The sequence below is a fragment of the Aspergillus pseudonomiae genome (assembly GCF_009193645.1).
Source record: "Aspergillus pseudonomiae strain CBS 119388 unplaced genomic scaffold BDV37scaffold_85, whole genome shotgun sequence".
Taxonomy (NCBI): Eukaryota; Fungi; Ascomycota; class Eurotiomycetes; order Eurotiales; family Aspergillaceae; genus Aspergillus; species Aspergillus pseudonomiae.
In genome coordinates this window covers 42,815-55,317 of record NW_022476077.1, presented here as the reverse complement: position 1 = coordinate 55,317, position 12,503 = coordinate 42,815, and the positions used below count along the sequence as shown (strand labels likewise).

At 47.1% G+C, this 12,503-nt stretch overlaps 4 protein-coding genes across 4 annotated transcripts; 2 read left to right on the top strand and 2 right to left on the bottom strand.

Moving 5' to 3' along the window:
- Positions 1–333: 333 nt before the first annotated feature.
- Positions 334–2,402, bottom strand: BDV37DRAFT_297205 (putative MFS transporter; the record flags this gene model as incomplete). The annotated part of the gene is made up of 7 exons (XM_032090280.1): positions 334–404; positions 461–628; positions 692–1,100; positions 1,151–1,651; positions 1,706–2,095; positions 2,162–2,295; positions 2,357–2,402. 7 exons carry the CDS (start codon positions 2,400–2,402, stop codon positions 334–336), a joined length of 1,719 nt encoding a protein of 572 aa, XP_031937351.1.
- Positions 2,403–4,133: 1,731 nt separating this feature from the next.
- On the top strand, positions 4,134–4,801 carry BDV37DRAFT_287003 (CFEM domain-containing protein; the record flags this gene model as incomplete). The annotated part of the gene is made up of 3 exons (XM_032088037.1): positions 4,134–4,157; positions 4,256–4,388; positions 4,485–4,801. The coding sequence occupies 3 exons, from the start codon at positions 4,134–4,136 to the stop codon at positions 4,799–4,801; spliced, it is 474 nt and encodes a 157-aa protein (XP_031937350.1).
- A 180-nt stretch (positions 4,802–4,981) lies between these two features.
- On the bottom strand, positions 4,982–6,033 carry BDV37DRAFT_258734 (uncharacterized protein). Its single transcript, XM_032083076.1, has 3 exons — positions 5,751–6,033; positions 5,253–5,678; positions 4,982–5,191 (listed from the first exon to the last, which is right to left on the bottom strand). The coding sequence occupies exons 1-3, from the start codon at positions 5,886–5,888 to the stop codon at positions 5,117–5,119; spliced, it is 639 nt and encodes a 212-aa protein (XP_031937349.1). The 5' UTR covers positions 5,889–6,033; the 3' UTR covers positions 4,982–5,116.
- A 260-nt stretch (positions 6,034–6,293) lies between these two features.
- BDV37DRAFT_287001 (serine/threonine protein kinase) lies at positions 6,294–12,459 on the top strand (the record flags this gene model as incomplete). Its single annotated transcript, XM_032088036.1, has 9 exons — positions 6,294–6,884; positions 6,958–7,003; positions 7,083–7,450; positions 7,510–7,618; positions 7,690–7,787; positions 9,656–9,684; positions 9,752–9,869; positions 9,932–10,079; positions 10,133–12,459. The coding sequence occupies 9 exons, from the start codon at positions 6,294–6,296 to the stop codon at positions 12,457–12,459; spliced, it is 3,834 nt and encodes a 1,277-aa protein (XP_031937348.1).
- Positions 12,460–12,503: the final 44 nt, after the last annotated feature.

The window sequence follows — 12,503 nt, the reverse complement described above, 5'->3', positions numbered from 1 at the left end:
AAGTTTGCAGTTACGCATTTTTGTTGTCCTTACGAACTGGTGGCTGAGGCTACACATCTCACTGGACTTTGTCAGGTAGATCCCTTGGGCCTAGACCCTCCACCGATGTAATACCGAAAGTACATTGATCTATGGAGTAAATTATATGTTCTATTAAAAAACACTAGAAAATTAGAAAACAATCATTTCCTGTCTCCCAGACAAAAGACACGAAAAGAATGGTTGGTTATCATTTATGGGGAAACGATTGAACCGACTAGAATTAAACGATGCACATCTAGACAACTACTAGCAGTACCTCTATACAACAGTACCGGCATTCAGCACAAAATATCACCATAGATGCAAAATCTTAAGGAGATCATGACGTGCAAAAAAAGAGCGGTTCCTCTTGCCAAGGATATCTAGTAAATCGGTGTTAGCTTACAATCCTTACATCTGTATAATCAATAAAACCTACACATGGGGATGCTCAAGGCACAAATTCCCATTTGTATACTAGATATAGCCAGGAATGCCGGTTTGATACCATTTGAGAGTAACCAATCATAAGCGAAGAATGTTAGTATAAAACTAAAAATGTTTTTGAATATTAGCATGCATGTGAACGATTCTATCGCAATTTGACCTGTAGTTATGTGTCAGCGGGGGCGCTTAGAAATAACCACAGTAGCAGATGGAAAACACTCACGGTGGGCATCAACGATATACAGCGCACTGGCAACAGCACCCATGACCATCCCTATAATTACCAATGCGAAGAATACATCAACCACAAGCCAACCATATTTTCCCACATCTTGGGCCACTATGCCGAAGCCGTAAAGCCCAGCACCGCTGAAGACTAATTGAAAGATAACGAGGAGAATGCGGAACTCAGGCTCATATCTTCCTCTGTTAAGCTTGATCATGATCTTATTCATGGAGTCAGAGAGTATGCCCGAAAGGATTAAACCCACAATAGAGCCGATAAAAGCGCCGGTATACAGATATCCCGTTTGGACTTCATTGAACCACAAGGGAGGCCCTAAAAAGATGGCTGCTAGTACCACGCCAATGAATACAGTCCAGCCGATGATTACACCTTGGATTAAGCAAGCCTATGGTTGTTAGGGCCTAATCTCAGGATATTGTTCCAGCAGGTGCTTACCCAAAGAATTGCCGGGTGAAAGAACAGCGGAAATGGTCTAAGCAGAAGCTTCAAGAAATTCTCGTCCGTCTTGCGCCCATTGAACGGCTTCAGAGTTTGGATATATAAGGCTTTCGCAGGGACGATCGTGTTTAAATGCGTGTCTCGCTCTTGTGATCTAGCCTGCGATTCACTATTAGTGAGCGGCGAAGGATGCTTTTTCTCATCGGATATGTGGCTGGCTTCATGATATTCATTGGATTGTTGTTGTGAGCACATCCTATTTTCGATTTTTTGATGTACCATCTGTTTCAAGTCATTGTTTAGATATTCTGGGCGCCTAAAAGCTGTCTCGGGGACCAAGAAGAAAGTCAAAGGCAGCGATGCGGCCGAAAAGATTGCCAGAAGGTAAAATGTCCACTCCCACCCAAGAGAATGAGTAATTTTACCAGCCAGAACCGGTGTAAGAAAGGCGGCTCCAAAAAGAGCAACATTCGACAGAGCCATCCTTTTGCCACGCTCCTACGATGCTTGTTAGAAACAGACATTGAATCATCGAGGTTCTTCCATACTTACGTGAACATAGTATAGATCGCCGACACAAGCATTGACCAAAGCTTCGAAAGGTGCTAGAGCAACTCCTTGGAAGATGCGAGCCCATACCAAGCTTGTATAATTGTTGGAACTTCCACCTGCCCAGCCACAGCTTATCACCATTAAAACATTCCCGAGAAGAAAAAGATGACGTTTTCCCCATACTCGCGCTGTCGGCACGATCAATATCCCAGCAACTCCCACACCACAAAGGTGATATCCAGTGAGAAGGGCGACGGAAGTGAAACTCTTTTTAAAGTGTAGGGATATTGTCACGGTATTGGCAGCCATAAGAGAACTCGTTGTTGCACAAAGAACTGCGACGAAGGAAAGGACTAGTAGTGTAACATCACGCTTCCATAATGGCCAGTTCTGTTCGGCATCTGTTGTCAGTCACCGTATATTCAAAAGCAATCTGTTATGAGGGGTTCGACATACCAGGGGATCATTGGGATCATCACTTGGTTGCGGAACCAGGAGGATAGGAATCGCACTCGAGCGGTCGTATTTCAGGTTAGAATCAACATTGGTCTGCTCGTTGGAGCTTTCTCTTTCGAGGATATCAGAAGTGCCTAGATTAATCCAAAGCCACTAAGCATCTACAGTATATATTGAAGGTCGATTGACACATACCAGGAACCTGGGCAAGCGCCGTGTCTTCTAACACACCTAACCCCATCCTGACCGTGGGAGTAAACAAGCCTAAGAGTGCTTGGGACAATAAAAATCAGGGCAAGTTAATTTATTCTGGGGAATTTGGCAGGAACGAAGCAGGGTGACGAGCCAAATAAAAAATGAACCGAGCTCTACATCAAGTCCAGTTGGTGAGCGCAGCATGTGTTTTGCCGGCTAGTTCATGAAACATTGGAAGAGGGGGGCACGTCAAAACCTGTCAGCATAGAGAATCTGTTTGAAACCTTACCTACTACGAGTTAAGCATAAATTTCTTTTGAGTCTAAGGTCTTTCCAATACGCTGGAGATTGGGGGGGGGGAAGGGGGCATGAAGCAACCCAAAATAGATAAATGAAAGATTTCAGAAGATAAAAGGATAAACACAGCGTCAACCTGCAAGGGCCAGTGATTAAATCTGGTCAGAACCCTGTAGCCCAGTGTTACGTTTCGGTCATAGTCAAGACGATCAGTGTGCGGAGAAGCAGTCGATCACCGAATATAACTTACTGTAGAGGTCTCTGTTATGTATATCTTAGTACTAGGACCTATCCCTTTCGTTGACTTACTAGTGGTTTTTGGGTCGACAATCTATAGCTTTCGCAGTTCAGTACCCATGGAAGTTATGGTGTTCGATCGAAAGAAAAAGCTATGGAATATGCCCTTGTAGGACTGGGTGGTTGTCCCACGTTGGGACTCCTGAAAGATCTACACCCAATGTTCCACTTCCAGACCGTGTTTTTATGTATAACCTAGGTAAACATCTCAATACAGGTAAGTACTCAGAAACAAACCCATGCCGAATGAGGCGTGAGGGGGTGGTACTGGTAGTATGACCGAGGGATTTCTACGGCATCTGATTCAATGACCCCGACCCTGCCAAGATCGTCAAAGCGAACTCCAGTGGAGAATAAGAGAGCCTTCACAAATGAGAGTGAATTCGAGCCGAAGGAGATCTGGGGAGAAAGTCCAAAAACGAGGGTATTGTGGATCCATTCCATGACACTAGAGACGCACTACTATAGCTTGTCCAACCTCACGGCAAGATACTATTGGTGAGCGCACATACACAGTACCCGTGACGTAGAACCACTGTTGCACATTTCTCATCCTCGTGGAGCAATTATTACCGGGGTGGCTGAATAGGATCAATGGATACCCCCTCATACCACTCATAAGTTATGTACTCCATTCATAGTAACCTGTTATTATACTTTCACCCCTTGACGTCTCATCTCCAACGATCAGCTGTATTCTATGTAATTAGTATACTAGTACTAGTTGGGCTTTTATGGCTGGACTCTTGGTTGCCAATATGTGAGGCCCCGTCACAAGAGACCAATCAATCCCATCAATGGGACCTGAGCACTAATAGTTGAGAACAAGTATTGTTAGGCAAGGATCTTCAAGTGAAACTATGAAAACCACAAGTTCAAATCACTCTCCACATGGTAGGTTTAGCCTAAGTTTATACTCTCTGAGGTTACTTTATGCCGCTGCTCACATCGAGCGGGAAATCAGCTTCGTCCTTTGTTCCTGTCTCTTTCCACTCCCCTCCCCTCCCCTCTTTTACTTATAATATCTACTTCGCCGGGCAGCCCAGAACAACTCATTTGTAAACAGACCATTGCATCTCGCTCTGCACCTCTCCCCCGCCCGAAAGTATAGGTAGCCAACATGAAGCTGTACTATATCTCTGTCATACTCACCACCTGCCTGAGCACTGTTTTTGCTCAAGGAATGGACGGCCTACCAGACTGCGCGGTATATATTCCCACGGTTAAGATTGTTGATTACTGCTCCTTAATGAGCTTCTTTTGCTGAGATGGACCCAAGATTGTCTGCTGACAGAACCACAACAGAAAGATTGCGCTACTGGCTCCATTCCCAAGCAGTGCCAAACTATCGATGTTGCTTGTATCTGCGGTGACAAAAGCTTTATCAACAGTATATCTTGTTGTGTCGCCAACAAGTGCTCAAAGGATCAACAAGATGGTAAGTCCTGCCTTGTTGTCTTTCACTGACACTACGAGTATAACGCAGAATCATACGCGTAAGGATATATTGTCTTGCTAACATGGTCTCGTATAGCTGTTCTCAAATTCGCAGGCCAGCTCTGCAGTGGCGCCGGTGTAAATAACCTCCCCACGAGTGCTAGCTGCGCTGAGGGAAGCTCGAGTGCTACTGAGACATCTTCCGATTCTTCAGCATCCAGCAAGCCGACTACTTCGGGTTCTTCTGATAGCTCTGCATCACCAACTGCTTCCAAATCCGACAGCAACACTAAGACCTCATCTACCTCAACAGCGTCACCTACTGCCAGTACTGGCGGAGCTGGCCTTGTACAAAGCAAAGACACTAGCCTCCTTGCTGCTATTGGGGCGGCGGTCTTCGCATTCCTTGCGTAGAGAAGTGAGACGCGGGCCGCCTCTTTTCGGGTACACAGAATGGGAGATAAATATGACTACGGAGTACCTAATGACGAATCGGGGAAGTCAAGCAGAGAACAAGTTTATGTCTACATCCAAGTCAGCAGAGGAGCAATTGTCTAATATGTATTTAATACGCTCTACGAAGTCCACATTCTAGTGATCTTCAGCGTCCGCCCATGAGAACGCATCGATAAAGTCGAAGGAAATGTGCGTAGTTACGATAGCTTTTGTTGTCTTTGTAGTAGCAAATTCCATTTAGTTATTCCCACACTTTCGCACAATCGAAGGAGCCTACGACACTTGTTGGTCTTGTTCTGCGAACCGAACGGCGATCTCATGTCGTTCTTCGCGAAGAGTAAGGAAAATCTAGAACATTTAATCAGATCTGAAGATCAAAGTAGGTTCTAGAAGAGGTCATGGAACTTACCCAAAGCCAAAACATCATTTCCATAAAGCCATACGTGAATATCACTCTGTTTTTCAACTGGTCCAAGCCAGAAGCGGGCTCTTGGCCATACCCATCAACTGTATGGCGACCATCCACTCCCCAATCCGATGGCTTACTCTGGTATATAAAGAACGAAACAGCAAAGAAAAGGCAAAAGCGTGAAGCAGAGAGCAGTGTCCAAATTTCCGTGTAAAGTGAGGCGAGACGTGCTAAGAATGGATTCGTTCGCATAGCTCCTGCGATGGACGTGGGGGCTGCGGACCGAGCGATTTCTGCCATTGCAATAATTTCATTGATTCGGGGGACCTTTGTGACGAGGATAAGATCGACGAGGGCATCCGCGACCAGGAGGATGCCGCATAGCGCAAAAGGGGATTGAGGACGGGAAAGGGATGGTGCAGCATCCTGAAGTAAACGACTTGTTAACCTCCGACAAGGAGAATATTTTCAGCGATCGAGCATATGGTTTATTCTTACTATTTGTAAGGTCTCCCCTAGCATGAAAACCACATCGGAGTCCGTAATGACTTCTGGTGACCTGGTGAGGTAGACGGCGAGGATGAACAGAAACAAGGCATGTGCCTTTATCAGCGTTTTAGATGACAATAGACCCATCTTGTTGTTTGTGGGCACAGGTTGAAGGATGCGTGGAATAAAACAGAGTGCTGTAAATGAAAATAGTGATGTTGGTGTCTGAATGTCACCTCCGCATGTTCAGTAATATTCAGAGTGAGGTTGAGTCGAGACCCATAGAGCTGGGAGTTTATTTTGATTAATTGTTTTTCTTTTCGGTTTTCTCTCCCTAAGAATCAATGCAAACCATGTGGGGTTAAGTGGGCGGCAGCTGTTAACTCCGAGAGTGTCCGCCCGCCAAATGAGAAAACGAGATTAAAAGGTGACTGATGGCATGATAGCTGGACAAAGAATCTCTGACGCATATCACGTACAGCTTTCATACTATCTGCGCAAATTTTATGGCCAGTACCCTGGATCATAATCCATACCTTCATCGCCGTAACCATGACCGAAGCCGTTTTTCATAAGGAACGTCACCTCAAGTATTTCCTACGATGCCTCAAAACGTTTTTACCGGGCTTATATACCTCCAATGACTCGAATCGCATCCTGCTCGCTTACTTCACCGTTGCAGGCCTGGATCTCCTCGGCGAATTATATAACAAGACAACTCCCGAAGAGCGGCAAGGGTATGTCGAGTGGATCTACCACTGCCAGGTGCCTTCGGGAGGCTTCCGGGGATTCACAGGGACCGACTTTGGGTCAGAACGGCGAACAGCGGCAAACGAAGCTTGGGATCCGGCCAATATTCCCTCGACATTCTTTGCATTGGTGATACTGTTGACTTTGGGTGATGATCTGTCACGGGTAAAGCGAACTGAGTGTCTACAATGGCTCTCCAGAATGCAGCGCGAAAACGGCAGCTTTGGTGAAGTCCTCGGCACAGAAGGGAAGATTGAAGGCGGCGGCGATTTACGATTTTGCTGTTTCGGTGCCGGTACGCGATATATACTGAGAGGGAAATGTGGGAGTGACCTCGAGGGTATCATGGATATAGACGTAGATAGGTTGGTCGCGTTTATCGAGGCCTGTCAAGTAAGAAATGAAATGCCCCTTCTGCACTTTCTACTATCCCCGTTGATTATGATTTGGCTAAGGATTCCTCTAGGCATACGACGGCGGCATAGGGGAGGGGCCCTTTTGCGAATCCCATTGTATGTCCTGTTTACCAAACCCCGCTACGCAACGACTATCCCAGATGCATATGCCGTCCTTCTAACTTTTGTGTCGCAGCTGGTCACACTTATTGCGCTATTGGTGCTCTAACATTCCTGGACCGCCTTTCGAAGAACCATAAGCCGATCGCGTTACTTTCGGCCAAAGCTGGGCCTTTCGAGTCTTTGGTCAGATGGCTTGTTGCACGACAAACATCTGAGCTCGGCGACGATGAGGAAGAATCCGACGAAGAAGATGGCCACGGCATAGATGAGGTTAAACCTTTATCAGCGACAGTTGAGGAGCCCAGTTTAGACGCAAAAGTCGATCGGCTCCCTGTTGTACCGCCGGAAACAGAGGATTCACTGCGATGGGCAGGATTTAACGGACGCTGTAACAAATATGCCGACACTTGTTATTCTTTCTGGAATACTGCATCTCTGAATGTGAGAAGCTACACCTCGACAAACTTGAAATGCGTATCAAGCTGATAGTAAAGGAACAGATGATGAATAGGCTAGCGTTGGTGGATGCGACTCGGAATCGGCGATACCTCTTAGAGAAAACGCAACATATCGTTGGTGGATTCGGAAAGGGCGTGGGAGAGCCACCAGGTAAGTCTAGCGTTTGCTTGTGGACCTTTCTCTTTTACTCTTTTTGCAGTATAGCTAATCAACACGCACAGATCTGCTACACTCTTACTTCGGGTTGGTATCGCTCGCATTTCAAGGGGAACCGGGCCTTGAAAGTGTCGATCCAGCACTTTGTGCAAGTCATCGCGCAGTTCGACATTTACATTCCCTACCCTGGTGGCAGGAGACAAAAACGAGATGATGGCTAGCAATCAAATCGCAGCGTAAACAAACAACTTCTATGTCATATACCCCAACCGTCCCACTATTATAATTATGATATTCAGTAGATTTGCCGGATGCATGACTATAAAATAATGTTATGCAATCGTCATACGATCAATCTCAGGTACATCTGGTTCATTGCAAGGGAGAAAAGTAGACTGGGTGGACTCCGTTAGTTTGTATGAACGCTCCTCGCTAAACTCAACATGGTTATGGGAAAGGCGCTAGAGAGGACTAGTGCGGTATGTCATAATTAATTTCCTTTCTAAATTTATGTGATTCAGGGGTTAACATCGGATGAGATAAGCCCGCCCACTTTGAGAGAGAATGGATGTGACTCTTTCAGTTAAAAGAAAATTGGCGAAGGAAAGAGGTGCAGTTCTCCAGGCTGCATTGGGATCTCCTCGTCCTGATTCTTGTTTGTTTGTTTGTTTGGATTGGAGGGAAGACTGAAAGGACATGTGACATGATCCCTCGCATGAGAAACAAAAGTTCGGTCGGAAAAGAAGCATACATAATAAGAGTAATCAAAATCAAAGTCAAAAAAAAAAAAGGACAAGAAAAGCAAAGTACAGGCATTGATCCCTACGCTATGACGAATTAAAAGCACTTTTATACTTTCCAATGACAAGAAACGGCCCACGTTTTCACTCAGCTAATGGAGAAAATCATAATACAGTCTAAGGAACGAAGAAATAGTTTCCCATCGGCTTTGAACGAGCTAATTAACGGCTCAACCGCTTATGCAATGTCCTGTTGGCTGTCGTCAGAGCCTTTTCCTTACTTCATCCCATACTAATTGTCCTCTCCTGTCACGCACCACACCACTGGTATACACACAAACACATATTTGCTTGTTTGATTGACAATTAAGCCCACTGGAAGTTTGCTTGGCTGCATTTCTCCATTACTTGCTCTCTTTTCTTTTTCTCAGACCCCCTCTCTTACTTCGATCCGTTCGTTTCTTGTCCTTCGTAGTCCGTTATTTTTGTGGTATGCTTGCTTTTTTCCCCCCCTTGCTTTTTTCCCCTCTGCTTTCTTCGCTAGCACCCCAAAGCATTTCTAGGCATTATTTGTTCTGCTGGATACATTTTTATAATAAACTGACATTGTATCATTTTGTCCTAGCTGATCGCCTCCCCGGCTGCGGCTCGACCCCTTCTCCTTCCGTTTTGATATTGCGGTCCACTCCTCCGCGGCTTCCACCAGCTACGCCATCCTGCACTCTCTCTTTTGACCAAGACTCGGAGATAAGCTCCATTATCTTTCGATATTTTGCTCCGTGAAATATTCCAACCCTCGCTGTATATTACTCGGTCTGCCTTCGAGCTGTATCGAGTGGCTTGCTCCTTGATTCACGGCCTCCGCATCACGCTACAGCCTACGTCCCGATCCCTCTCTACTCAAATAAGCGGTCTTAATGTGCTCGATCCTTTGAATGGCAGTCGCACACGAATTACGATTGTCTGAAGATACTACACAGAAGCTCAAGAAGCGCATTTCTCGTCTCCGCGGTGTATTTTAGAACAGGCGGGGATTTATCTTAACACATGCCGCCTCCCAGGACGAGAGCGGAGGTTCATGCCCAAAAACAAAAGGAGAAGGTTCGTTGGTTTCAGCTTATCGAGTCAATAGCATCATTCTAGCTATGCGCCAATATGGATCATACTGCGAGGTTTTCTCTGCAGATCCAGTATATCCTTCATCGTCCTTGTGACCAAATATTGTTTACTACCGGTCCCATCAATCTCACATTTTTGATTGAAGCCTAGCTAACTAGAAACTACACTACAGCTCGCCCAGTCCTACCATGAATTACTCGAGTAAGCACCTCCTTTCTCTCTCTACTCCGGCCAGACCTATAGTTACTCACGACGTCATCTTCGTCAGGGAATTCTCTTCAAAGGATCTTCGGAGTGTAGGGAACTATACACTCGGAAGGCTAATTGGGAAAGGTTCCTTCGGCAAGGTTTACCTTGCGTCCCATAAGCTCACTAATGGCTCCAAGGTATAACTGCACAATACAACTTGCACTTGAATTAGAGTATTGACTAATGTAATTGCGAATAGGTTGTGCTCAAGTCCTCAAGTAGAGAGGATACGAATCTGCCGCGTGAGATTCATCATCATCGCCAGTTTCTGCATCCTCACATTGCCCGCCTCTACGAAGTTATCGTGACGGAGAAGCTGGTTTGGCTGGTGTTGGAATATTGTCCAGGTATGGGGTGTATATCAGTGTATTACCACCCCACTGCTGACAGATGCGGCTAGGTGATGAACTCTACAACTACCTTCTTCGTCATGGCCCACTACCCGTCGACAAGGTCAAAAGGATTTTCACGCAACTTGTCGGTGCGGTGGCCTACGTTCACAGCAAATCTTGCGTCCACCGGGACCTGAAATTGGAGAATATTCTACTAGACAAACATGAGAATGTCAAACTATGCGATTTTGGGTTCACTCGGGAGTATGAGGGCAAAGCAAGCTACCTACAAACATTCTGTGGTACGATATGTTATAGTGCCCCGGAGATGTTGAAGGGTGAGAAGTATGCAGGCGAAAAGGTCGACGTGTGGAGCTTGGGCATCATTTTATATGCTCTCCTTGCTGGGGAGCTTCCCTTCGACGAGGATGACGACCAAGTTACCAAGACTCGGATCCTCACGGAGGATCCTGTCTACAATGACAGATTTCCGGATGATGCAAAAACTCTTATAAACTTGCTCTTATCAAAGCGCCCTCTGATCCGGCCGAGCCTAGACGAAATTTTGGCGCACTCGTTCCTTGCCGAACATGCCCCGGACCAATTGGCAATATTGAAAATCCCACGACCTGCTCCTTTTACCACGCCACTAGAGAAGACAACCTTGCAGCGGATGAAAAGTGCCGGCGTCAATATTGATGAGGTGGTCGACAGTGTCCTTGCTCAACGATGCGACCCACTTGCCGGTTGGTGGGCATTGCTGATTGAAAAAGAACAACGGAAGGAGCAAAAACGAGAGCGTAAGCGAAGGGAGCGAGAAGCTGAAGCGAAGAATATTCGTCGCCTGAGCGCAGCCAGCAGCCGGCTAGAGAAAATTTCAGCAGCCCTTGTGGAAGTTGATGAGGAGGGGCATGCCTCCCTGAATGCACCTCTCCAGGAGCGCGGTCGCAGGGATCGACGGAGTTTACCTTCGCAGCTTGCTGTACCTGAGCTGCCTAGTCTACCAGAGCCAGTTCCCATCCAATCCCCAGCTTCTAGCAATCCGCCTCCTCCCGTTGACAAAGACTCTGTTAGGTCTGCTAGTTCTACCCGACACCGCCCGTTACCACCTCCCAAGGATAGAAGGCGTTCAAGCAGGCCAAGTACATTGCATGTAAGCGCCTCTCAACCCGAATTAGCCCAACATAATGGGATCTTCAGACGTCGCACTGGCCGCCGTCAGTATCCAATCCTCAGCCAACTGGCGTCCCTCAAACATTGGTTTGTCGAGTCTACGAAGAGAGCCAAGTCCCCCCACACCAAAGCTGCTGGTGCACAAGGGACCCATCGCAAGTTTCTTTCGGACAAGCTAAGTCCGTCCAAAGGGCAGGATACCGAGAAGAAATCTGCGCAGTCTTCTTCGACTGGCCCCGCAACGGGAGAGTTGTCGACACCGACACAGATAAAGCGCGCTTCCAATGCCAGCAGCTTGGCCCGCAGTAGTACTTCCTATCCCAATCACCGCCACTCTTATCCTCGCCAGACTCGACCTTTGAGCACCAATGCAAGTCACCGGAACTCCTTGTCTCCCTCTCCAATCACGCCTCGGGGTTCCTACAGGCGATCCTCTGCTGGCCTGCGAGGCCGCAAGTCAACCTCGTCTTCGATTTCCTCTATTCGCAGCATCCACCATACTCACACGCATTCAAAGGCGTCGTCTGTTTCGTCAAACAGCATTGGCTCAGCATCAACCCCGACAGCTCGGGCCTCCAGATCCCCTCATTCCTCCGTTAAAGTTCTCCCTACCACTCCCAGCGCCTCGTCCCGTTTTCCCAGCAATATCCGCTTGGTTAGAGGCATGAACAGTGGGTTCCAAGAGGTGGATGATCCCAATGGTAGAATGACTTCTATATTTAACGAATCGGCACCTGCCCCCTTATTATATTCGCCGTCGTCAAGTCTTGTGTTTGCACGCCGCAAACGATCTGCATTCAAGGGGCCTATGGTCCACACTGCGAATCTCATGGTCTCTGGCGGCATGGCTGCCCCGGAGTTTCCCCGTAGTGGTGCCGCCGTCGTGGAGACCTCAAACGCAGCTCGACCTGTGGCGCGAAAGAGCCAAATCATAGAAGAAGACATAGAGGAAGATGAAGATATCGAAGAAGTCGACGCATTTACGGGAACCGAAGAGGAGCCTGGATCACCCACTGAAATGAAGACAGATGAACACATAGGGTTGGAGTATGCTAGTGACTTGTCTGGGCGAAGCTCTAAGCCGGTTCTAGCCCCAGCTCCTGACCTTGATACCAGTCCATTGCGTCCCCCACGTTCGTCTTCACTCAAGACATCAAAGCTGAATGCAGCAACTGGCAATTCTCCGAGATCGGTGCGTTCCGGGAAGAGAGCCGTGACATAATATTAAAGGGTTGGAGGCATCAACTATCACTCCTTTCATTCTAC